This window comes from Lepisosteus oculatus, chromosome 3, assembly GCF_040954835.1.
Source record: "Lepisosteus oculatus isolate fLepOcu1 chromosome 3, fLepOcu1.hap2, whole genome shotgun sequence".
NCBI classification, from domain to species: Eukaryota; Metazoa; Chordata; class Actinopteri; order Semionotiformes; family Lepisosteidae; genus Lepisosteus; species Lepisosteus oculatus.
Genome location: NC_090698.1, coordinates 7,888,903 through 7,914,681, shown reverse-complemented (window position 1 = coordinate 7,914,681; position 25,779 = coordinate 7,888,903). Strand labels below are relative to the sequence as shown.

General features: G+C 49.2%; 1 protein-coding gene across 1 annotated transcript; it reads right to left on the bottom strand.

Moving 5' to 3' along the window:
* Positions 1 to 1,985: 1,985 nt before the first annotated feature.
* On the bottom strand, positions 1,986 to 25,536 carry polr2a (RNA polymerase II subunit A). Its single transcript, XM_069186568.1, has 29 exons — positions 25,179 to 25,536; positions 23,853 to 23,985; positions 22,966 to 23,102; positions 22,614 to 22,787; positions 22,066 to 22,347; positions 20,982 to 21,143; positions 20,664 to 20,884; positions 20,154 to 20,286; positions 19,819 to 19,943; positions 18,450 to 18,660; positions 17,676 to 17,885; positions 17,187 to 17,355; positions 16,761 to 16,855; positions 16,286 to 16,489; positions 15,768 to 15,990; positions 15,340 to 15,523; positions 14,370 to 14,541; positions 14,094 to 14,199; positions 13,086 to 13,291; positions 12,342 to 12,566; positions 11,571 to 11,817; positions 10,801 to 10,901; positions 10,488 to 10,592; positions 9,886 to 10,068; positions 9,312 to 9,515; positions 9,009 to 9,195; positions 8,524 to 8,637; positions 7,986 to 8,135; positions 1,986 to 7,363 (listed from the first exon to the last, which is right to left on the bottom strand). The coding sequence occupies exons 1-29, from the start codon at positions 25,263 to 25,265 to the stop codon at positions 6,207 to 6,209; spliced, it is 5,907 nt and encodes a 1,968-aa protein (XP_069042669.1). The 5' UTR covers positions 25,266 to 25,536; the 3' UTR covers positions 1,986 to 6,206.
* Between the last annotated feature and the right edge of the window lie 243 nt (positions 25,537 to 25,779).

The window sequence follows — 25,779 nt, the reverse complement described above, 5'->3', positions numbered from 1 at the left end:
TCAGGCGGGTGCCCTTGCCTCAGTAGGTCGGCCCCCACATCCAGGGGCTCGAACCTGGGACTCCCACATCACTCAACAAGGACCCAGCCCGGTGAGCCAAGGAGAGATCTCTCTACAGCCCAGTAGCTGTGGTCCTGCTATCACAGGGAAGGGCGGTGACGTCACCTGCTCTGGTACGCCGGCTCTTACACAGTACCTGTCATCCATATGCGTTACAATATATTATAACACTTCGCTGGGGAAATCTTACAGGTTAGCAGGGGTTTGTCCTTGGCTGGGTTAAAGTTGCTCTTAGAGTTACTGCTTGTAGTTTTAGTATATTTGGCTAGAAGGTATCTGACTCTCAGTGCTGTGCAGGTACTTTACCATTTGCAAAAACCACAGGTTAGAACCAGTATAGAACAGGAAACCCAATACCTCTTCTCTGAAGCAGTGTTTCTGCATAACCGCAAGACAGACAGTTAGATCCAACCTTTTACAGCAAAACAGTGCATTAACAGCCATGTTAACAGTGATCTCATGCCATCCAACACAGATAACAGAACTAACATTTCCTCTATTCAACTGGAACCACTACAAAGTCGAGATCTTGCTCGCGGTTGGCACTGGCAGGTGTGGTTTATTTAAAGATTTCCACCCAGCACAGTCAATTTGGCAACAGTGGGAGCTGCAGGAACCTTTTGTAACAGCAGTTACAAGTTACCAGCAGTTACCAACAAGCAGCTTGTTTGCAAACATCTGGATGTTTCTGGGTTGCTTTACCAGGGCTGGAGAATCCCATCATGCAGAAGAAACGGATCCTTCTCATTTCCCCACCTGCAGCCTTGAAAGTACGGCAATCAAGCAGGACATTTCATTTTAATACAGACTTGGTGATACAGGGGGTCTTTATGTCTGGGGGGGGGGGGGGGGGGGGGCATCAGATTTAGAGCAATTAAGCCAGATCATTAAGAGTGTGCATTCAATCTAACCAAATCGTACACCTCAAGATCTACAGTGGTGTAATTCACCAATGACCACTCCTGCTAGAGGCTTCAGAACAGGTTTTCCATTTATTTTGACACTACAAGCAAATTAATCATCGGCAGACTCCATAGTGGTGTCCACAATGTGCCGCCAGCTATCCCCATTTATTTATTTACCCTATTCAAAGGGTTTGGGTCGGCCTCGCTGGGGGTTTCTGAAGTGCCGCAGCGATCGCGCGATGAGGATCCCGACACAGGGGCGGCTCGTGCGATGTCGCCTTGCACGGACCAACTGGGAGATTGGTCGGCAACCGGTGGTGCTTTGAACTTCATATGTTAGGCATCTGGTATAGGGGATCCGCGGGGATCTTCTGCAGGCACCACACCGCCTGCATCCAACTGAGCGCATAGATATTTGGTCAGTGACCAGGTCTCGCATCCATAGAGCATTACTGGGGACAATGTAGGTCTTTTATAAACGCACCTTAGTGTCGACCGTAATGCAACCTGGCAAAGGCAGCAAAGAACTGATCCATTCATGGTGTCAATCAGATCAGTTTCCCCCTTCTTTGCTGCCTTGAAGAGTTAGTTTGGAGACAAAACCTTTGGTGTCAAGAACCCCAAGAACTGTCTTTATACCAAACGGACAATTGCTAAACCTCGGTATCCCAGAGTGTGTTCAATCCTGGTCAGGTCATTGCAGCTCAGCTCTGAACTGCCAGGAGCTTCTTGACTTTTTGTACCAATTTCTTCAACTTCTTCCACCTCATTAGGTGCTGCTGCTGCTTTTAAGACACCTAGAACTGCTGTACCTATACCAGGCCCTTCACCTCTGAACCCTGAAATGCTCCTCAGAGCAATGGAACTACAGGCAGCAAGTTAAGAAAAATTCTTGCAAGTTCAAGAATGAGAACTCTTAGCAGTTCAAGAGACTGGCCGGTTCACTTTCTGCCTGGAGCACAGCTGTTCAAAACCACACAATAGGAAACATCAGGTTAAATGAAAGACAACGGGACAGGGTTTTCCACAAAAAAAACTTTATTAAAACCTTTAATTTTCAATTCCCAAGGGGGAAAAAAAAAGAAATCAGAAGATACAGAAATAACGTAACAATTTCTATACAGTGGCCATTTTATCCATTGTTTTTCTTTTAAACCACAAACCCTGTCCAGGCTTAGACACGCATACAAAACCCTGTCTTGTCATGAATTCATTCATTCACACTCTCATCCTCGCCCAGCCAGCCAAAAATCAACACGCACATACGTCAACTGCGGGAGCCCTGTGCAACCAGAGATCCCGTCTGCTTCTTTTCAGGACAGTAAGGTGACCGCGGTCCGAACGCACAGACTGCTGGCCTGGTAGGTGAAAATGGCTTTGAGATGGTGCGCCAGGTGGCGCATTTACCCATCAGCGAGTGGGAAATGAATCGGAATACCAACAGGGCCATCGCGATGACAAATTGGCCATCACAGTGCCACCTGTAGCACCTGCTCTGAAGAACAGCCAAAAACAGTTCCGGCACGAACCACAGTTTCACCCTGACTGCAAAATCACACTCACTCTCAAACACGCACTCCGGCAACCATACCCCACTTCACACAGCTGGATAAGGACTTAATAGGAAAGACCAACACTGATTTGAGAAAAACAAAAATCACTTTTTTTTTTTGATGGGGAGGCGAGGGCATTGCATTGAAAGGACCGCGTGATGCCCAGAAAAGTCTTCAGCCTATTAAGATTTTCAGAGGCTCTGTAACTAAAGATCCATAACACAGCTGGCATGTACAGTTACGAGTTTCACTCAATAAGCAATCTACCTGAACAGGAAACAGGAGACCCACGGTCCATTTTTACTTCCATCACCTCACACACCGTAACGCCAAATGGTTCACGCGTCTTTGCCGATGGTGGGGGGGGGAGGGGGGGAATTTTCCAGTCCCATCTCAAAGCCACTGTGCAAATACACACGGCTGTTTTATAATTAGGTGGGGAATTATTATAATAGAGCAACCACACCTGCTGAAATTTCCATTTGTGGGAGCAGCAGTAGACACTTTCACCATCGTAGCTGTGGTGTCGTGTCCCCTGCACCTCCCTTGAAACTTTCAGAAGATGACACATGAACTGGCTGACCGGAATCAGATTTCATTCTCACAAGCTTCTGTCCCCCACTTAAAGCTGCTTGCTGAGGATACAGAAGGCCCCCCAAATCCACAAGCATTTTTCATAATCTTTGCCAGCGTGCCTGACTCATTAGTGGGGAGAGTGATCACTAAAGAGTCATATCACATCCTTTGTACACTCCACATCACCCAACATGGATTTTGGATCACCGTAGGGCTTGGAGTGGACTGCACCGAGACGTGTCTCCCCTGTATTGAGGTAGATTTATTGAGCGATCCTCACACAATTAATACATAGTTCCCCACAGTACAGCTGTTTCGCCCTTACATCAGAACAGCCCAGAGCAAGACCAAGTGCCATGGGACTGTGCTGGTACCTTTCAATATCTCACAACCTTCCGCACGGTGCTCCACGCCTCCCCATTCCAATAAAAAATAGGATATGCCCCTCATAAGAGACTGTTAACACAAAGCCCATCTCAAATGAGCAAGCTCTGCTTATTTTACAAAAGCAAGAGAGATTCGTTAAACCCCAGAAAAGTCCATCAGCACAGAGCATATACCTAGCAATTCCTTTTTATTAAATATCTTGTACAGTGAATCGAAATAAAACAAAGAACAAAAAAAGTCGTATACAAGCTAGAGAAAGGCTGCAAAATGCCTGGGAAGCAGAAAGGAAGGGGGTGGGAGCATCTTGCTTGGTGGCACCACAACACTGACTAAGGCCCGACCACACCCCCTCCACTGCTTATTAAATAAAAACGACATCTCCTGCGGGATCCGGCAAGGCGGACTAGTTCTCACCATATGATCACACGATTCTGTCATCATGCTCCCTACCGGACTTTCCCCACCCTTCATCAGCCATCGGTCAGGACTGAAGGACAAGGAACTCTTGCAAAGAAAAGCACCACAACAGCTCCCCAACCCCCTGTCCCCCCCTTCTCTCTCCCTTCCAATTGCAACAAGGAATCAGTTGAGATGGATGAACGGATGGGTGGGCTTTTTTAGAAGATCTCCAAGCAGATTTGGCCAATTCCGTCTTAGTAGTGGACTATTCAATGGTTTCACAGATCCCCCAATTCCAGAATCATAGATTATCCAGGGTTAAATTTGGGCAAGCAAGCCTAATACTACTGATATCGCCCTAACCTGAAGAACTAGGGGTTCCTCTGCCTCACACTCATCCTAGAAAAGAAGCTTTGGGCCTCTCCAAGCTCATTTAGTCTACACCTCACCTGCCCTGTCTGTCCAACACTAATCATTTATCTTACTTCATGACTATGCTGCAGAGCAGTTTGGACGATGGTATAATACTGACCAGAATAATGCACTCTGGATGGGTTTTGGGTATCACAAAGGGAACAGGAAGATTCAAAAGTCTTTAAAAAAATCTAATACAGTTCCTTGTACAATGAGGGCTAACAATTACAATTGAAATCTTTAATAATGTCATCCTCTATACATCTTACAGGTGTACTAGCATTCTCTACAATAACCACCGTTGTACTTTTAGTGTTAGGAACTAGGAAGGTTCCATATCCAAGCTTGAAGATCTTCTACCAAACTTGCATACAACACTGGGCTCATCTGGCTCCAATAATAAGCATTGTATATATAAATATAATATATAAACTTTAACACTTTTATTCACAGCTGTTTAGTAACTATTCTTCTGTAGGATTTTAAAAGAGCTCTTGGGAACTCCTTCATGTTTTGAAAGTTGCAACAGAATAGAAAACCTATTTATTAACAGTCCTGAAAAGAGAAGTCGTCAATTTAAAAGGTCACAAGTTGCCAGTCTCCAGCTAGACTAGACAGCTGGAAAACAAAGCAAACTTCCTCTTTCAATAGCCAGTGAGATAGGAACTGAAAAATAATAGCAGAGCTGGGGTGCATGTGCGGGGGACTTGAGATTTACTGTATATGGAAGATCTATTTGAAGTTGAAACGCTAAAAAGACAAAGGTCCTCTATCCCTAAAGTGATTCACAGCTAGATCAAGAAAGATTTCGATCCCTGACTTGGTTCCATCACAGCCTTACAGAAGCTATTATTAATTAAACCTTTAGTTTTTTTTTTCCCTTTTCAAAGATATTCATAGATTATTGCAAGGAAACAAAACATCTTGCATACCTCAAAGGTTAAATCTCTTTAAACAACTGTGATTCCAAAAGTTGTGCCTCCCAGAAAGTTAATTATGGGCACAGAATTGTCCCCTTTTATTTTCACCTGTACTCCGACCTGGAAAACCAGCTTTAACTCTTACTGCCTGCTCCCAGAAACAGCCATGTTTCCTCTGATCTATTATAATTCAATTTTTCTGGTTTTATGTTATATATAATTGTATACAAAGTAACCTTAGATCAACACACTACGATTAAGAGACACTGCTTCAATAACTTACTGTTTAATAAGATCTGTTTGTGCACTATAGATTGCAAATTAACAAACCTATTTTGTTCCTTCCCAAATTACAGGCAAGCTGATGATTTTAAACTTTTTTTAAAATAAAAACCGGTGAAATTTTATCCTTTAAAATGGTGTCAGTCTCCCTCTGAATTCCGGGGCGTAATTCATGAATTAAAAAAAGAAGCTCCTAAGCTTTAGATCAAAGCAAATCTTTTTAAATGAAGACGAGGGCTACAGGTATGCTCAGTAGCCCACAAACTCTCAAACTCCTGCTGTGTGCAGTTCACAGTCCAAAACAAAAAGATTAAAAAACAGGAAAATGAGAGAGAAGGAAAGGTGGGAGGGACAGACAGGGCAATATATACAAAGCCTTTAAACCAAGATTTCCTTGTCCTTACAATGGGTACAATGGACTTAACAGAAGCCTTAAAAAGAAACATTAAATAAATTCTTACAGAAAGCAGCCATTTCATACCAATCGTTCATGTCTCCTCAATAAAATAGCAGTAAGGACGCTGGTTCCAATCACTCAAGTCGGGAAACCAGGGCTCCTCTGCCGCCACCCCCCGAAGGAAGAGCTGGGGGTGGGCGATCCTTCCAAGAGACGCTCGAGGAAACAGTCAGCCGGGCACAGCTGCAGCTGGGGAAACGGGCAAAACGGCAGGGCGCCAGGAAGTGGATCAGTTCGCGCCCCCCGCGCCAGCTCAGTTGTCCTCGTCGCTGTCGTCCGGGCTGATGGCTGGGCTGGTGAGGCTGTAGGTAGGAGAGGTGGGGCTGTAGCCAGGCGAGGTGGGGCTGTAGGTGGAGCCCTTTGGGCTGGTGGGCGAGTAGGTGGGGGAGGTGGGCGAGTACTTGGGCGAGGTGGGCGAGTAGGTAGGCGAGGTGGGCGAGTATTTGGGGGAGGTGGGGGTGTAACCTGGAGAGGTGGGCGAGTACGTGGGGCTGGTGGGGCTGTACTTGGGGGTGGTGGGCGAGTAGGTAGGCGAGGTGGGCGAGTACTTGGGGGAGGTCGGGGAGTACTTGGGCGATGTGGGCGAGTACTTGGGGGAGGTCGGGGTATACTCTGGAGAGCTGGGGCTGTAGGAGGGAGACGTGGGGGTGTACTTGGGGGAGGTTGGGGAATAGGACGGCGAGCTGGGGCTGTAGGAGGGCGAGCTGGGGGTGTAGGTGGGAGACTGCGGGGTGTAGCGGGGGCTAGTGGACGAGTAGGAGGGGGAGGTCGGGGAGTAACTGGGCGATGTAGGAGAGTAGGAGGGGGATGTGGGGCTGTAGTTGGGCGAGGTTGGGGTGTAGTTGGGTGACGTGGGAGAGTAAGAAGGCGAGGTGGGAGAGTAGGAGGGGGAGGTAGGGGTGTAGTTGGGGGAGGTGGGGCTGTAACTGGGCGACGTAGGGCTGTAGCTGGGAGACGTAGGGCTGTAGCTGGGAGAAGTGGGTGAGTACGAGGGGGAGGTGGGGCTGTAGCTGGGAGAGGTGGGGGAGTAGGAGGGGGAGGTGGGGCTGTAGCTGGGCGAGGTGGGCGAATAGGAAGGCGAGGTGGGGCTGTAGCTGGGAGACGTGGGGGAGTAGGAGGGCGAGGTGGGCGAGTAGGAGGGGGAAGTGGGGGAGTAGGAGGGCGAGGTGGGGCTGTAGCTGGGAGAGGTGGGCGAGTAGGACGGAGAGGTGGGCGAGTAAGAAGGGGAGGTGGGCGAGTATGATGGCGAGGTGGGGCTGTAGTTCGGACTGGTAGGGGAGTAAGAAGGGGAGGTTGGGGAATAGGAGGGGGATGTTGGCGAGTAGCCTGGACTTTGGGGGGTGTAGCCCCCAGGTGATCGAGGTTCGTAAGCAGGGGAAGTGGGGGAGTAGCTGGGAGACATGGCGCCACCTAAAGAAAGAATGAATGAAAACTTAATTAGAAAATGTGATCCCAGACTTTTCAATCTGATTTAACAAAGAACTGGGCCATAACCCCTAGAAGACTCCACCTGTGCAGGGTTCTTCCTCTTGAGATCAGCTAAAGTAGAACTAGTTAGTGGAGTCATCACTAATGCAAACAGACTACTCAATTAACAAAATGGTTTGTTCTGTGCTCCTACAGTGGGGAAACTCTGGAACGCATCTTGGTTTAACATCTCATTGGAAGATTACTACAGCACAGGATCCACAACCATCATACTGGGACACTGGTTTGGAAATCCTGTTTCAAGCAAAGCATTCAAAACCTGGTTTTCCTTGTTGGTCATCCAGTCCCATACCAACTAGACCCAACATGATTTAGCCTTGATTACTGAGATCAGGCTACAAGACAGTAACACTAAGAAATCTTCTGGACAAATAAAGAAAAACTCAATCTCCAATGACTGAATTGTCTACAGTTGCCATCAGCTTCAAGCTATAACTGCCTGGTTAGATGCTGAGGTGCACAATGTTCCATGTGGTCCTGAGGGTCCGCGACTTATCAGATGTTAGTCCCGACAAGAGCCAGAAGTCATCTCTGGCCATCTCACCTGGAGAGGGGATGTAGGGGCTGGCAGGACCTGGCGAGCCAGGAGAGCCAGGTGTAGGGGACCACGCTGGGGAGTAGCCAGGGCTGAAGCCGCTGGCATCGGAGGCAGCACTGGGGGAGAATCCAGCTGCACCTGGGGTCATTCCACTTCCTAAAGAGCCGAGAGAAAAGGAAACATGAAAAGGCAAGTACCAAACAAAAGGATGGCAGTTTCTGCAGGGCAGTGTCCACTGTTACCATACTGGAACAGATGATCTTTGGGAAGTTTAGTCTGGGAGGAAGACTGCCACCTAGTGGTACAACTAGGTTACAACAGCAACCTGGTTGTCCCTAGAAGTCTCCCATCCCAGAATGGACCAGGTCCAGCCTTGCTAAGCTTCTAAGATCTGCTAAAGGTTGGTAACTTTGCCATTGAGGTTGCATTGCTGGGCACTTGGCGGGGTTTATTTTGCTTAAATTAACAACACAGAAGGGGTATAACCAGGGAAAGAGAATGAATTTAAGGTGCTGTGGCTGAAGAGAGAACAGAGTGTACTTACCCACACTGGGGGACCAGGCTCCGTAGGCTGGAGTGGCTACCTGGTTCCATGGGGTCATTGCAGGGGACATGCCAGCCATCGGGCTGGGCGCAGAGCCAAAGAACATCCCAGTGGCTGGAAAGAGAGAGAATTGACTTTCTGGTACTCTACACTTTTTAAGTAACCACCACAGCAGAAACAAAAGTCTTGCATTCAACTTCACACCACAGTGATAAAAACTGACTGTATGAGATACGTTGCTAGGCGCAGCCTGGGTTCAAGACCACTCAATGAAAAGTCTTTTTCTGCCAAGAAACAAAACTCCCCCCACTGCACAAAGATGATCAAATTAGCACAATCTGTTTGCTGTCCTGCATTCCCAGTGCAAGAACCTCCCACACTCAAGAACCCTAAATAAATCAATCAACTGCAATATGGGTCTCATCACTTTCACTATACAGCATGAACAATGACACCAGGAGGCTGAAGGCAGAGACAGGACTTACGGCCAGCCATGCTGATGCCAGGGATGTTGGTGGGGATCTCCATGCCAAACTTGCACTTCTCAGCATCTAACAGCAGGTCAAAGCACCCAGTGCCAGCCGGGGCTAGCTGGCCCAGCATGATGTTCTCCGACACGCCTTTCATGGGGTCACTCTCGCCATGGGCAGCCGCCTCCATCAGAACATCCACCTGGGTGGGGCGAGAGACAGGGCAGGTTCAATGCCACCGTACGGCCCAAGAAGTCCAAAATGACCTCAAAAGCCAAGGGTCTTTAGGGTTTGCCCTCTTTCGGCTGCACGGCTCACCGTCTCCTCGAAGGAGCACTTCATGAGTGGTCCTGTGTCCTGCCGGTTCACACCGTGCCGGGTGATGGCCATCAGGTGACCACGGCAAGTCATCGTGTCGCACAGCAGCGCCAAGTGGCGGTAGTTGACGTAGGAGCCATCAAAGGAGATGACGTGGTACAACTCTCTCTCCAGGGCCTTCCTCACCGCCTCGATGCCCAGTACCTGAGAAAGGCCATGTGCAAACATGCCACCATTAATTCTGATGAGCAAAAACGGATCTACCCAAGTCAATCAAGAAAGATCAAATCAATGCTTCTCTTCAAGAATCAAACTTGAACAGTTTTTTGACATGTGGAACTTCCTGCTGCCACCGAGAGATCAGGAATACTACAAGCTTATTCTACCCTTGAGCCTGTATCAATGGCATACCATGGCACATTTGCAGATAGCCATGAATTCCAAGCAATCCCACACATAAGCGGAGGCCTGCCAGAGCTTTAAATCAACATAGCGTGCAGCGATATTCATCTGCAAGCCTCTTCCTCACCTGTCCTTATGCATGGTGCTGCACTTGGCTGACCACAGCTCTTACCGTGAAAATCTCCACTATGTCGTTGGATGTGGTGCGCACGGGGTCCACGTCCTTCTCGCTCAGCACACGCATCAGCCCCACGCCATCCGTCTCCAGGATCCACTCCTGTAGGGCCTTGAACTCCCCGTCCTCCGTGATGATGATTTTCTTCTTGTTGTCCGTCTGGGGCAGGTGCATGTACACCTGTAGAAGGTGGGAGCCAACATGAGCAAAGGAAAAAAAAAAACAGAACAGCCTTAAGTCCTGTCCCAGATCTTGAACAGCAGCAGGCAAGCCTTTAAGGCTCCAAAGTGAAGCCGCACCAGTATATAGCCAATGCATTTTTCACTGCGCACAACTTCCTAACTAAGCTGTGTAGACAGGAACTCTATCAGTGAAAGCAGCCGATGGTTAAGAGATTACAATGATGATTCTGAAAGTTTATCAGATGTTTAAAATAAAACTGTGGCATTGCTTTTATCAGTACTCCTTCCTGGAAACGCATACATGGTCTGCCTCCATAAAGAAACAGTTTAATGATAATTAACTATTACTAGGACAGGTAATAGTGCTTTACTTAAGGAGGGGTGGCAAGTGGGTGAGATAGCCAGGAGGGGGTGTACCTTGCTGATCTGCTCAATGCCCTGCAGCGTCATGTCAGTCAGCATGTTGGACTCGATGCAGCGCAAGAAGACGTCGTCGTCCATCTTGTCGACCACCTCCTCGTCCTGGGAGAGAGAGAGGAAATGAGGCTCACTCACATCACCAGACACCCTGTACCGTCTCTCAAGGGAGCAGCTGCAAGTTAACTCCCCAACCCCGCCCACCAGCTGTGTGCGGCCGTTCCGCACGCCTTCTCAGCTCCCCGTGGCAGAGGGAGCACCTGTGGGCGTGCAGGGTGACACCTTCATCCAACAGCAAACGAATGCCCCCTACCTCCTGGAACTTGTTCTCATCGCTGTTCATGATCCGGATTCGCAGCACAAGTTTCTCTGCGTTGTCGTCATTGAAGATGCAGTTCAGGTCGTCGCCAAAACCTTTACACACCAGAAAAGGGGGGGGGGAAGAAAAGATTGGTGAGGTGAAGACCCCATGGGAGGCTGTCGCATGGCTAGAGATTGTAACTTTAAATATCACCGACATGGCTTCAGGAGTGAACACCAAGTCCTTCAACACACCTTATGCAGACAAAGTGCTACAGGAACATGTTGCCGTTCTTTTCTCAAGACTAGTACCCTGCTCTAATACTTTTAAGGATTCTTGGACACTTCATACTGGGATTTGATTGACATGACATATTGCAACTAGTGGTCCTTAGACAAACTGGGATGGGGGAGAGACTCTTAAAAAAAACTTCACCCCAAACCAAAAGTAGCGACAACCCACCTTGCATGACTCTGACAAAAGGTACAGTGAATCTGTGGGCTTGTAGCTTTAAAGAGCTGCATCACTTCTCAGAATAACTGAAATTTTGGTTAGCGTTTATTCTGGTAAACATCACAAATGAGAGCCCCCTTACCCTTAACAAATCCTACTGCAAAGAGCATTGAGAATAACTTGTCACGTTTCATGTAGGGGAAAAAAGTCACAGCCCTTGAAACCGCAAACGGACAGATAACGCGAGGACTTCGCTGGCAATGGCGCCTGCTGCCATTCAACTCAACGGGACAGTTGCAATGGAGCTGTCCCTGAGCCTGGAGACCGACCTGCGTTAATCTTCTCGGCGATCTGCTCCATGGTCAGCTTGCGGTCCGTCATGTGCTTGCGGTCCAGCTCGATGCGCAGCAGCCACGGGGAGATGCGCGTGACGTCGAAGTCCGGCATCTCGTAGTAGACGTTGACCCACTCCTGGTCCTCCGCCACCACCGTGTTCTGCGGGTTGGGATCGTAGTAGATGGCAGTGTTGGCCGTCACCTTCCTCAGGGTGGTGTGCTCCAATCGGCACAAGATGTCCTGGAGCACCAGAGAGGAGGAAGGAAGAGGGTTAATGTGTGGGTTCCAAGCCTGATCCCAGGCCACGTTTGCACATCAGGAGTAATTCAAGTCTGCGTTCATTTTCAGCTCACCTGGCGTCTTCCTTTAAAGCTTCCACACTGAAAGCACTGGGAAACACTCACTTGAGGCTCCAAAGCACTGAAGCCCTTCTGTCACCTTCCCCATAAACCAGTCTATCAGTACTCTCGGTTTTATACAAATCACATTTGAATAACAAATGAACAAACTATCACACTATGATAGTCCATACACTGATGCTAAAGCCCACAGACAGGAAAAGTGGAAAACGAACAACCTCATGTTCCTGTCCTACATTCTTACATTCACATGGTAACACTGCTATGACCCACAGGAAAGTGTCCACTCTAGATCCATCTGGATGTGGACCCAATTTCACAATCACGTTGCGCAGCTCACACAACAAATAGCATTATCGTTTTCGTGTGCGGGCCCGGAGATGGAGAATACTACAGTGACATTACCTTGGCCCTCTCGGCGTCCCTAGCTGCCTGGCCCAGCAGGAAGACTGTGAGCGAGGGCGTCTTCGGGCGCTTGGAGATGTTGATCAGCTCCTTGAGACGCGGGACGCCCAGGGTGACGTTCTTGGCCGACACGCCGGCGTAGTGGAAGGTGTTCAGGGTCATCTGGGTGGCCGGCTCACCCAGGGACTGGGCAGCCAGAGCTCCGACCATCTCCCCCGGGTGGGCCTGCAGACAGCGGGGCGGGACGTGTGAAGAATTCGATGAGAGGGCTAACAGTTCTCCAGAAACCCGCTCTCCAGTCTGAACTTGAGCCTCTTAGGAGCACCACGACCTCGTGTGATTGCACCGAACAGCCCATCATCTATCAGGTTCAAAGCCCATTAATATTTAAGGATCTTTTTACAAGACCGAACAGGAAAGCTCAGCCGGCTCAAGACTCTGAGCTGCAGCAGACTTTGCACAGTTGGAATGACTGGACCTCAGACTGGCTCACAGGTTCTGCGTCCTTGCCCCCTGACCGTCCAACACCCAGCTCACATCCGTCTTCCCAGGTCAGAGTCCCTGTCAGCTGGGCTTCAGGGATTGATCAGACAAGATCAACAGCAGAGGGGTTTGTTGGAAAGCCGATGAGGCTTTGCGCTGTTATGAGTTTTAATATATAGCAATGACGTGAAATGGAATAACCAGAAAATGAACCCACAAAGAGAACACGCCTCGCTCCCTCCCCCTCCCCAGCACACTCACGATGGACTGGTTGAACTTGGTCTCGATCTCCCCCAGTAGCCACTCGTAGGCCTCGGTGCTGAGCCGGAACTCCTCGGTCATGCGGCGGGAGCAGAGCGTGGAGCGCAGGTGGATGTTGAAGAGCAGGGTGGCGTTCTCCTGGGCCTGCCTGCTCAGGGGGTCATCCCCGTTCACAATGATCAGCTTCTTGCTCAGTTCCTGGACCCCTGGGATTTCAGTACGGGGGGGGGTGAGGGTGAATAAAGCACTTAAGCACAGATATTGCTCCCAAACGCAGGACGATCAAGGAGAACTATCCAAGCAGGACAATCTGAAAAAGCTTAGGCTGGAGAAAAGGAGCCGAGGTGACAGGTTTGGATAGAACCACTTCGACCTACTAGAAACTTAACCCAGAAATGTTAAGTGTTACTTGTGGGCCCACTCTCCTAACACAAGATTAACTGGACACAAGTCAGCAGTTTTACAGATACTGTCCAACAAACAAAATGACTATGAATTTTAAACAACTTATAAATATAAATGTCTGAGAATATTAGATATGCTCAGCTGAGCTGGTAATTAGGTCTATTATGCTCATTTAAGAGACTGAGCTGGAAAACAATTTAGTGGACCTAACCCATGAATTGCCAAGTATAGGATCACTGCTGTTAATTTAAGACATGTACCTGCTTGGCTGTGGCCCAAGGGCCAGGATCAGAGCCACACTAATCTAAACCCACTAACCTCTGTGCCTGGACCTTGGGGGACAGAGGAGGCCAGCAAGTGGGCAAACGAGAGAAGATATAAATCCCCCTAATCTGAGGCCAGAGGCTGCTGCAGCCCCAGACCCATTGATTTCTTTTCGAAGGAAGCAGGGGACACCAGGAAATACAGGCATCTTGCTTTAGCAAATGGATATCCAGCCACCAGCCAGATCAGGCAAAGCAGAGCAAGGTCCCTCCCCCCCTTACCAGCCAACTGCACAATCTGCAAACCTGCAGGGGCTTGCACGCAAGCCGTGTGCCGTACCTTCAATGACACGCAGAGGGTTTAGGTCAGTGGGGGTGCGCGTGTTGATGCGAAAGATCTTCTGGGCGTTCCAGATCATCCTGGCCAGATTACAGGGTAGCACCACCTAGTGGCAAGGAGGCCACAAAACAACCCTCAATTACAATATGAGATGATGCTGTGAATTCACCGCACAAACAGAGCAACATACTGCTATAGCACTCTAAGCACAGAAAGCGAGGAGTACTGTTCAACTACAGCAAAGAACATCCCTAATGAATTCTTTCTTGCACTAACCTTGCTGTCCCCAGTGGGAAAGATGGCCCGCAAGATCTCCCTGTCCTCTCTCATCTTCTCAAACTCCCGCTCCAGCTCGCCTTGCACGTGAGCGTTCGTCAGCACCTCCTTCACTACGTCCTCCTGCAGGGTGCGCCTCAGAGCACGCTCGTTGGTGTAGTCAAACTTGAACCTAGGCAAAGATTGGGGGTGAGGAGGGAAAGGGAAAGAAACATCATATGAACATGCAGCGGTAAACATGCATTTGGACTCTAATTCCTTTGGAGAAACAGGTGAAAAACCTGTATTTAAGTAGAAATTGGGCTCCAACTGCATGTGTTTAATTACAAGGCAATGCAGTTTTAGAAGGTCAACTACAGCAGTTGCTAATTGTAAACATAAAATGAGCAAATGAAACTCTACAATGGCTTACGAGGGGTCTCAAACTCAAGTCCTGCAGAGTCCATCAAAAAAGCTTTATAGGTCTGAAGGAAGAGCTACTGATTTACCCATGAGGAAGAATGGCCAAGCACTGCAATTCATCTGAGCATTTTTCACTCAAACAAAAAGACAAGTCTGCCATCTCCTGGACAACTGGAGGAAGTACACCTGCTTGAAATGGAAGCTGCAACCTTACTAAACAATGAGTAGCAAGGCACCTCCACGTCTACTTCCTCCTTCTGGTCAACACATCCTTTATAGAAATCTGTTCTCAATGGTTGTGACACTTCAGCCACAGAAGTTGTGAAATGTAAAATCAGAGCAGACAGCTGTGAGGGAGCCGAATTTAAAAGATCTTTTTTTTCCCCTTGGCTGATGACATGACCAACCATTCGCTCCGTTTTGCAAATTAACTGCAAAACTCAATTTTCAAAGATGTCATGTTTTCTTTTTTTGGGCTCCCACATGTTTCGGGCTCAACAATCCTGCCCCTGCTCTCTGGGTGCCCAGAGCTTGTGCACAGTGACTGTGTGTGGGTCCAGTCACTCACTTCTTCTCGAAGGCCTTGTTGGAAGGCTTCAGTGTGGCCATGTTCTGGAACTCCACGGCCTCCCCTGCCAGCCCGTCCTCACCGTAGCGCAGCTGCACCACCTGGTTGATGGAGTTACGGACAGTGGCGTCGTACTTCACCATCACAGACTCCATAGACTTGATCAGTCGTCGCTGGATGTACCCTGCAGGGAAGCAGCAGAAGTCAGGCACCGCGCGGGTCTAGATACAGCTCCTGCAGCTACAGAACTACCATGACACCTCTCGGGCCTGGGCCCACACCTACCTCTCCCCATGCTCTAAACATCAGCAAGGCTCTTGACACTGAATGGGAGAAATTGCTCTCGGAGCAGACAAGCCTGGAAAGGGACCCAACTCCTGATATGCATTGACTATGCAGGTTTGAACAGCAGAGTTCTTTGCCTTTACCTGTCTCGGCAGTCTTGACGGCAGTATCGATCAGCCCCTCACGTCCTCCCATGGCATGGAAGAAGAACTCCGTGGGAGTCAGGCCAGCCAGGTAGGAGTTCTCCACAAAGCCCCTGCTCTCAGGGCCGTAGTCATCCTTGATGAAGTGGGGCAACGTGCGGTGCTTGAACCCAAACGGAATGCGCTTGCCTTCCACGTTCTGCTGCCCCACCACGGCAATAACCTGCAGAAAGAAGGGGGAGGAGTAAAGGGGTGAGGTCTCTACTCAGTGCAACGCCATTTTCCATCCCCTCAGGTACCAACAGTTCCCCACTATCAGTTCCTAGGCAACATTGTAAACTATAATGACTGGGACAGGTTAAAAGATTCTCAGTTTAGGTCAGTGAGGGACCCTTGCCCAATGTATCATGATTACAACGACTGAAATAAACTGAAATAACTGAAGAATCAACAGTCATAATCAAACAGATTGTTGCTGGAGACAGGAGCCAGTGCACCCCACCCCCCACCCTGCGTACCTGTGAGATATTGATCTTGGAGCCCTTGGAGCCGGCCACCACCATAGACTTGAAGTTGTTGTACTCGGAGAGGGACTTCTGGGCGGAGGAGCCAGTCTTGTCTCGGGCGTCGTTCAGGATGCGGTTGACCTGGTTCTCAAAGGTCTGCCTCAGCGTGTTGCCTGGCGTGGGCTCCAGCTCATTGTTGTGGGCCTTCTCGATAACCTGGAGAGCAGCAGAGGCGGCAGCGGCAGACAGGGGTTAATGACAGCAGGGGGTTGGTTCTATAAAGTGCAGATTCTCCATGAGGCATTTTGGCACAGCTGGGTCAACGTTTTCGTTTTCATTCCAAGGCAGAACTGCTCTAAATGTACAAGCCACTGTCCGTTCAAAATGTGCTATAAGGAAAAGGAACTTTTCACTTACAAGAATAGAAGAATTCTGGGATCACCTGATGGTGTCAGCTATAAAGGCTTGGTTTCAGCCTTGAGCTCACCTCTATCACATCCTGCTTGGCCTTCTTGATGGTGTTCTGGATGTCCAGGTAGGTCTTGGCATCAGCAATGGAATCTCCAATACCGATGGAGTGACCTGGACAAGAAAAAAAACAGGTTATGAAGGCCCGTCTGAACTGTCGAGATTTGAACGTATGAGGGAGAAATTTGGAAAGCAAGAGAGCCAGGGAAGGCAGAAGAGGCCAAGAGCAAGTCTGAAAGGAATGAGGAGAAAAAAAGCAGAAAATTCACCCGATAAGATCAGGAGGAAATAGGGTGGGGGTGTGTTAACTGCAAATCGCTGTACTGTTTGGTGTTGGAGACATCAAAGCACACAGTTATACATGTCGTATTTGCTTGAGCATTTTGGATGAGCTATAAAGGAGGAATTGTCACCAGGAGAGGAGGGTGCATGCTTGAGCTCTCACCCTCAATGAGCAGCCAGTTGTTGACCACAGTCTGGATGTTGCTGTAGAAGAGGCGGGTAACATCATGGCCCATCTCTAGGTAGGAGATGTGCACCAGGGAACCAGCAGAAGTACCCAGAGACTTCTTGCACAGGATGCCCATGATCAGCTCCCCATTCTCCACAATGACCTGAAAACACCAAGAGTGAGCCAGGAGGGGGCACGAGCAAAATTACATAAATCTAGGGAACACATTCTTTAAGGCATTTTGTCAGCATCTTGGTCCTGAGGCACTGCTGCACAACACCATTCAACCCCTAAAGTCAAGGGATTATGATGATTTATATAGCTGTGATTGGTCTAATCCAAGGATGCTACAGTCTGCATTTAAAGCATGACTTCCCATATACTTCTGCGTCTGAAATTTAGTTCCGATAACAGGGCTCAGACAGAATAAAAACCCAGTAGACCCTGGGGTCACAAAGAGACAGAGGCTTGCCACTAGCTGACCTTGGTGTCCCCTGGCGAGATGTGCTTGTATGGCCCGCTGTCCTCCTCATCAGGGTGCGTGCTGTGGGTGCGGATGGCGTTGATGTGCCCGGGGATGATAAGGCTGAACACCTGCTTGCCCGTCCAGAGAGGGCGTGGCTTCAGGATGGCCGGCTGGGGTACCTTGCCATCCCACGTGGAGAGGAACATCAGAAGGTTCATCACTTCCCCCTATAGGAGAAGATCAAGCAGAAAAACATGCTGGTGATATTTGTACATCATCGGAACACGTGAATTACTGGGCTTTTTTTTTTTTTTTACAAGAAGGATGGTTTGATTAACAATATGAAATAGGCTGGTTTCAAAAAGAGGCCATTCAACCTAACTCACTCAGATGCTTGATCCTGTGTAAATGTTCCACTTTACATCACAGGATTTCACATAAAACCAGTGAATTTCGGAAATCACAGCATGCACTGACACAGGATTTGGAAAGGAAATTACAGCATCAGAAGGCAGTGTGCACTTGCACAGATTGCAAGCACTGAGCAATCTGAAGGTCCCTCACACTGGGGCTCCTGCTCCAAATGTGCTTGTGATCAATTCTGGGACTATGAATTTCTACAGCGTCTGCCATGGTTTCCTTGATTTGAGTTTAACCTTGCTGAACAAAGCAGATTAATCCACAGAACATGTTCACGGAAAGGTACACCATCCAGCTGCAACTGGAAAAAGAGTTAAAGACGCACATCTGGGTGGTGGGGGGGGTGGGGAACAAAACTGGTCTAGTCGTACCCGGTCCAGGAAGACGTCTCTCTTGGTAAACTTGCGGACGGCGGTGAGAGTGTCCTGCACGATGCCCATGACCGGCCTGTTGGACTGCGGGGTCACGATCATGCGCGGCACCATGGCCAGCTCCTGGATCTCGGCCCTGGTCTCCAGAGACTGCGGCAGGTGCAGGTTCATCTCGTCGCCATCAAAGTCCGCGTTGTACGGGGTGGTCACACTGTGCAGGGGGGGGGAACATAGAAACCGTTACAGACGGGCAGCGGCCACTTGGCGCAGCTCGCTGGTTTACCTGTGAAACCAACATTGCCGGTTCAAGAACAGCCCAAATCACCTTCTACAATGAGGTTAGGAAGAAGGCTCAGACTTCCTCCATCTGTAGAGTGGTGACTCCTGCACATTCTCAGACAATTTAAATGTCTCCCCAGGACACCGTGTGCCTGCTTATCCTGAAGGAGAGCTGGGCGAAAAACCCTAAGAAAAGACTGGGTGTGCCTTTTCCCATCTCTAAAAGGTGCAATTCCCTCTTGGACCGCGGCAACCAAAACAGACCACAAGTATTCCAGGAGAGAAAAGCTAGGAAACAGATGGAGATAAGGGCAGGATGAGATCTAGAAAAGGGCTTTCAGGGTGGAGGGAGTTGACCTTTGAGGAGGTTTTAAGAGAGGAAGAGGAGACTGAGTAAGGGGAAATCTAGAGGATAGAGAGGCAGATTTGGGGGCTAGTGGCTGTGGCTCTGAACTGGTCATTTCCCCTAATCCAAATCTGGTTGAATCAGGTTGCTTAATTAGAACTTTGCAATTTAATTTCTTTGAACCAAAAGGCGGAGATCAAGACCATGAAAAGTAACAAGGCAGCCTCCAACACTGAAGGGCTGACAACCTAAGTGTTCAAGTCAAAGTTCAAATATGAGGTCAATCAAGGGTTTGACTGTGTCAAACAGAGAAGCTGGGACACAAACCAGCAGGTATATGGGCTTCCAGGACCAGGACTGGGAACGCCTGATTTAGAGCACTGGTGTCAGGCCAGTGAAATGGATAGATTGAGAGGGTAATGAGCTCTGAAGCAAGAGATTCAGAGAAGAACAGCAGAGCTGGTAAGAGAGAAAGTCCTAGGAAAGACCCAGGATCTGGCAGATTTAGAAGCTTGTATAAGCATACAGAAACAAACATAACATTTTTGAGGAACAACATGTGTTCCAAGAAATCCTCATGGACTGACCAGGCTGAAAGAGACCGTGGAGGACTGGCTTTCTTTATTAAAAAAAGACAGAAAAGATAGTGGCACACTGACAGCGCTCAGGAAGCACAAAGTCACTGCAATGAGGATTGTCCGTTTAAAAAAGAAAAACATTGGACGTCATGGGAGCAGACATTACCTGAGGTTGAGCCTGAAGGTGGACCAGGGCAGGATTCGTACCCTGTGCCCCATCATGGACATTTTGTGCAGCGTGGGCTGTCTGTTGAAGATCACGATATCCCCATCGCACATGTGTCTTTCCACCTGAAAAACAGAGGGCATGAGAGGAAAGCTGCAGCATACTACAGAAAACATGTCTGTCTTTGCTCAGGATACACGACGCAAGGGTCCTGGTCATGTGATTTCACAAGGCGGGCACACTCAGGGGTTGCCTCCTGGCCTCAGAACAGAAATCTACTTCCTTTTATGAGAAAGTATAGGTAGAATTGCTTTAAAACTAGGTTTGGGCCTGACCTTGTATCCTATCTGAAGATGCAGGTCACTGGGCTTGGGGTGGAATCGAAGATCTATCCTGTCTCCGTTGTCCCGGATAATGTATTTGGCTCCTGGGTACTGGCTGTTTCCTCTGCGCACCAGCTCCTGGAGCCTGATGAAGGGCAGAAAACAGAAACTTCTATTGAACACGACGCATTTTCAAGAAACGCTGAACTGCAAAAAAAAAACTTAGAAGGGCTACACTGATGGCAATTGCTCAATCCTGGAATTAAAGTCGAAGTGGGGTTTTGACTGATTTTAGGAGAGAGCAGCTTTGATCCTGCACTCCCAAATACTGATCAGATCTGTATTCAAATAACTATTTAGTTTGATTCTTTGTCACTGTGCGGTAAATCATTATTTTTTTTGTATTGGTTAAATACTTTATATACGATACAGCAGCAGCGAACCATTTCAGGTTTTCAAAACAAAGCTGTTCGTCTTCTGAAGGTTTTAGGGGGCAGCCAAGAAAGCCCTTGGCGAGCTCACCTGTCGATGTTGAAGGGCGTCACGATCTCGGCGAAGGTCATGTTGGCAGCGATGGAGCGCGGGACGCCCACCTGGTCGATCTGCAGGTTGGGGTCGGGCGTGATGACCGTCCGGGCCGAGAAGTCCACTCTCTTCCCCATCAGGTTCCCCCTGACCCGGCCCTCCTTGCCCTTCAGCCGCTGCTTGATGGACTTGAGCGGCCGGCCGGATTTCTGCATGGCCTGTGGGGGGGGGGGACAAAACACAAGGGGGCGTCAGAGAGTGCGACGGCACGACGCAGGACAGGAAACCAGGAGCGGCGAGCGATCGCGCCCCTACCCGGGGCAGGCCGGGCAGCTCGTTGTCCACCATGGTGGCCACGTGGAACTGCAGCAGCTTGACGTCCTCGGCGATGACGTGGGCCGCCGCCCCGCTCTGCTCGTTGCGGCGCAGCTGGTTGTTAATCTTCACGATGTCGGCCAGCTTGTGAGTCAGGTCGTCCTGAAGGAGAGAGCCTGTCAGCACCGGCCAGTCCCAGGGAAACGGGAACCAGTTGCACAGGAAAGGGGGCGTTTTGCTTTTCACTTTCAAAACGCAAAGCTCAGGCGCTCTTGCTGTGGACAACGCTGTGGTGGATGTACAAGGACGTAATCTGGCCCAGAGGCTCATCGTACCGGAGCTTTTCCCCGTGTCTGCACTGAGACTGGAGTGAAGTTCCGAGGTGAGGGCAGGCTGAACCTGTAGCTTTCCTGCTCAACTACTCTGTGCCATAACAAGTCCAGAGAGCCATTCATGGGTGGGATTACACTACTAAAATGAGCCTCTGCTGCCAGTCCACAAATCTGTCATTTTGGTCAGACACTGTGCAAAGTCCCCTTTCAAAAAATAGCATCTCCAAGGTGTATCTTGGTGGAGCCATACAGACACCCTGAATTGCTTTTTTGTGCCTTTCTGACTTGCTCAAGCAGTGTCCACCCACCAGCTTTTAGGCAAGGTGACCCTCACTCCATCATCCCTGGCACACCGAGACGGGTTTTAAGATTTCCCTTAATTTTCCTGGGGTAATATGTAAAGTTCCTACAGTACCTTCAAAAAAAAAAATCAAACATCAAAGTCTAACAGCATAGGGCACGACAAGCAAATTAATCTGATAAGATGACTCTCGTTTCCTGTGAGCAATGGGACAATGAACAGCTGAGCAGTGTTGGTGGTGAAAGGAAAAGAAAATGAAAGCACATATTTTAAACTTACAAAAAGCAAGCCATTGACACCTGAGACTAGAACAAAGCATGGTAGCTTGCAGGGTGTCAGCATGGCCACATCTCCTGAGAGCTAGATCCTTGCTCTTTAGCACTTTCTACTCTGCCTACGCCAGAACCGCTGCAGTCTAGACTCCTCGGCCCCGGGCTGCAGCAGGAGGTACCTGGTTTCGAGCAGAGCCCTGCATGACGACGGCCGGCCTCACAGCCAGCGGGGGCACGGGCAGCACGGTCACGATCATCCACTCGGGCCGCGCGAACTTGGGGTCCATGCCCAGGATGATGTCCTCCTCGTCGGAGATGCGCTTGAAGATCTCGTGGACGCGCTCGGGGCTCAGGAGGATCTTCTTCTCCTGCGAGTCCTCGTTCACGTGCTTCCACTCGGCGTACAGCTCCAGGCCCGAGCGGCGGATCCGCGGCTGGTATCGGCCACAGCCGCCGTGGCCCTGAGAGAGAGAGGGGAGAGGCGGGGCGGGACGGAGAGGTGTGAGTCTCTAGGAAACAGCGGAAAATAGAGTGAGCGAAGGCAGCAGCAGCCTCCTCTTCTCAAAGACGAGAAAAACACCTGAGTCAAGGCGCCTACAGGGAAGAACAGCCGACTCCAAGAGGAGAAGGGGTCACAGGGAGAGTAACGGAGGCGGGCACCGAAAGGCAGGCCGAAACGGAGAAGAAGTGGAGACAGCCAGCAAGCGAGACAGAAGGGGCTCCTAACCTTCTCCTTGGTGATGTCCTCCTCGGTCTCGTTCTGCTCCACACCGAACTTGTTGTCCATCTCCTCGCCGCCCTCACAGATGTTCTTGCCCTTGCAGAGGTCGTACACGTGGGTCAGCCGTTTGCGGGGCTGCCCCTTCGACTTGCCCAGGATGTCCTTGATCTTGGGGTTGTTCTGCGGGGGTGGATGGGAAGGAACTGCGTTAAACAAAAAACCGCACGGAGAGGGACGAGCCCCGCGCTTCTTGGAACTCCAGATAAAGGTAACAGGCCTCCCCCACCCACCCCCCCGTGACGACAGCTCCCCCAGTAAATGCACTCCCCGCACCGCAGAAGGGGAAAGGGTCACTTACCGAGTCCACCAGGAGCTTGGAGCAGAAGAAACAGACGCAGCGGAGCACCTTCATGATCTTGTTGATGAAACCAACGTGGAAGACGGGCTTGGCCAACTCGATGTGACCGAAGTGGCCCGGGCACTCCGTCATGTTCCCTGGGGGGGGGGGGGGGGGGGGGGGGGGAGAGAGAGAGAGAGAGAGAGAGAGAGAGAGAGAGAGAGAGAGAGAGAGAGGACAAGGCACCGGGATTAGGAGACAAGCAGGAAAAGAGGTGGAGGAATCGCGCCACAGTCAACGATGCCAGGACCCGTGCCACCCCCAAACACATGGCACTAGAGCAAAGCATGCGATGAGCTGTCCCAAACAAAGCAGACCCCCAAAACTGAACAGCTTAAGATAAATATTTTTTTATCGCAGACTAGTGTTACCTAAAAAAAAACTGACCGAATAGAACTGCTGCTATTGCTTAACTTACACTGTATTTTTCCTCAGTGCAGCATTAAACCACTAAGTTTTAGATGCTGTAAGGGGTCATCTGCACAGATTTGAACTGGATTTAGGAAAACGCTGATGGTGATCCACAGTCTTCCCCCGGCGCAGGCAGAAAGAAAAGTGTATTTGTGTGATCCTTTAGGCTATGCGTTCTAATGCAAATGGCTTTAATTATACACCAGCATGTGACAAAAGCAGGGTGTCCCATCACATTCTTACTGCAGCCCCAAACTGGTAACCCTGAAATCTCTCCCCCTGGCAATAAACCAGGTATGTTACAACACAGTCATGACAAGTTATGCGAGTGATGTGCAATGTTTTGCTATGCATTCAGATGTACTGAAGCACTGTCTCCATTTAAAAAAACATTCTCCTGGGAGACAAAAGTTCCATCTCATCTCTCAGTCCCTTACCTGCGCACGTCTGACACCTCCCCGACCGCTCGATCACGCCTTGCCGGGGGTCCATCAGCCCCCCCAGCTTGGGGCGACCCCCTTCTGTGGTTTCGGGGTACTTGATACCCCCTTCTGTGACTGACATCCGTTTCTAACGAGGGAAGAAAGCAGGTGGTGGAGGAACAAAATGAGATACGAGGATGAACACGTTGCTGGGGTGCCACTCGTCAGAGTCCTGTTGTGGGGGCACTTTCTACAGCCCCATTCACAAACACCACTCACAGGCCGTCAACTCTCATCACACCCAACCAGAAGCCTTTGAGAACAGTCAGTCATCAGGGCTAAACTACCAAAGCCCTTTCCATAGACAAAGTGGCTCACAGAACCTAAATAAAAGCATGCAGAGTCCCCTTAACACTGCTGGAACGACTGGAGCACTTGGGGTTATAGGAGCAGAAGGACAGGCGGGTTTGACCCCGTATGATCGTTATCTGGAACACAACTCGTTAAAAAGCTCCAACTAAAATAACCTCTCCTCGCTGCCTTCTGCCTGGACTTTTTTTTAATTAAAAGAACCAAAATGTGACTGCTGCCAATTAAAAACAAAGGAAAAATCAAAACTTCAATATTAATCATAACTTCACTTGAGTAAGATATGGTCGTAACTTCATTCCAAATATAACATCGTGCTTTCCGAAGCCACCCTGTCGGTCGCAGCGTGGGGGCATAAATAAAGCGACAAATTATCTTGTCCAAATCGACCCCATATTTAATGTTAACCTTAAGAAGCTACTGGAGAAATTTACTTTATTTGCTAGCACACACAAATTATGTCAAGCCACAACACGAAAGTACTACTGTACGGAGGAGGAACGAGTAACTTTTATTATAGATCGTGTACCATTCATGACAAATTAACACACGTGGGATCTGTTGTGAACTGTGGTTTAATACTTCATCAGGAGCGTGCGCTACACAGATGGCTGGCCTTCAATCACTAAGATTTAATTCCGAACTAATATATTGGTGCACATAACTTATTGGGCATTATAGGAAAGAATGTGTTGTCTAGGCTTTTTTACAGGTTAACACAAAAAGGTAAGATGAAGGCATATATATATATGATCTAAACATAACCCAACAGCTCAAGAAAACTTGAAGAAACTAGTTTTCTCAACTTCCTACTCTTGTACTCATAAGACGTGAAAAACTCTCAAAAGAAGGCAACACGCAATATGGATGTATGGCACAAGTAAGCTGTAAAGATTAATGACAGAACTTGCTTTAAAAAGACCAAGAATGTGTTTAATACCCCTCTCCCCTCCCCGCAAAAAAAAGACCTACAAGTTCATCGGGGCTGATGATGCCGAACTGAACTCTCTTGATGAGGCGCAGTGGGCATGCGCTGTCGCCGGAAGGCGGTCCGTGCATCCTCTCTATTCAAACAGACGCGTCTCCCCTCGGCACGCCGCTTTTGAAACAGGAGGAAGCAAAAAAGAAAACAAAAACTAACACCGAGGCGCTTTTTTTAGTCCACAACAGCAACCGGAATGTATCCGATAGCGATTGCTCGCGTTCGTGCGTTGTTTCAGCGGCACCGGAGATTATTTTTTGCGCGTTTTGGGATAAACGCGGTCCCTACCCTCTGTCTCCTCCCCTTTTCCAGATCTACACCCCAGTGCGCTCTTAGCGCATCTGAGGCGCTTTGGTCGCGGCACGCGTTTATATAGACTCCTCGCTAGGCAACGGGTTCACCCAACCTGGAGAGCAAGGGCTGAGCAGTCTGGGGGCGGGCATTCAGTCTTCGGAGTAAATTGCTGATTGGCTGAGACTGAGCACTGTTTGAATAATTAATGAACTTGCACGTTCAGCCAATGACTGTGGACGTTTTTGTTTCTGGACGTATTAAAAGTGAAGGTGGGTCTAAAGTTACGATGGCGAGTAA

What these genes read in the sequence shown, in the direction of transcription:
- polr2a (XM_069186568.1), bottom strand. Translation starts at nt 25,265, where the DNA reads ATGCACGGACCGCCTTCCGGCGACAGCGCATGCCCACTGCGCCTCATC. An exon ending in CCAAGCAGGATGTGATAGAG is followed by an intron (nt 16,490 to 16,760) that starts GTGAGCTCAAGG and finishes GCTGCTCTCCAG; the next exon opens with GTTATCGAGAAGGCCCACAA. An exon ending in CCCCTACATCCCCTCTCCAG is followed by an intron (nt 7,364 to 7,985) that starts GTGAGATGGCCA and finishes TTCTTTCTTTAG; the next exon opens with GTGGCGCCATGTCTCCCAGC.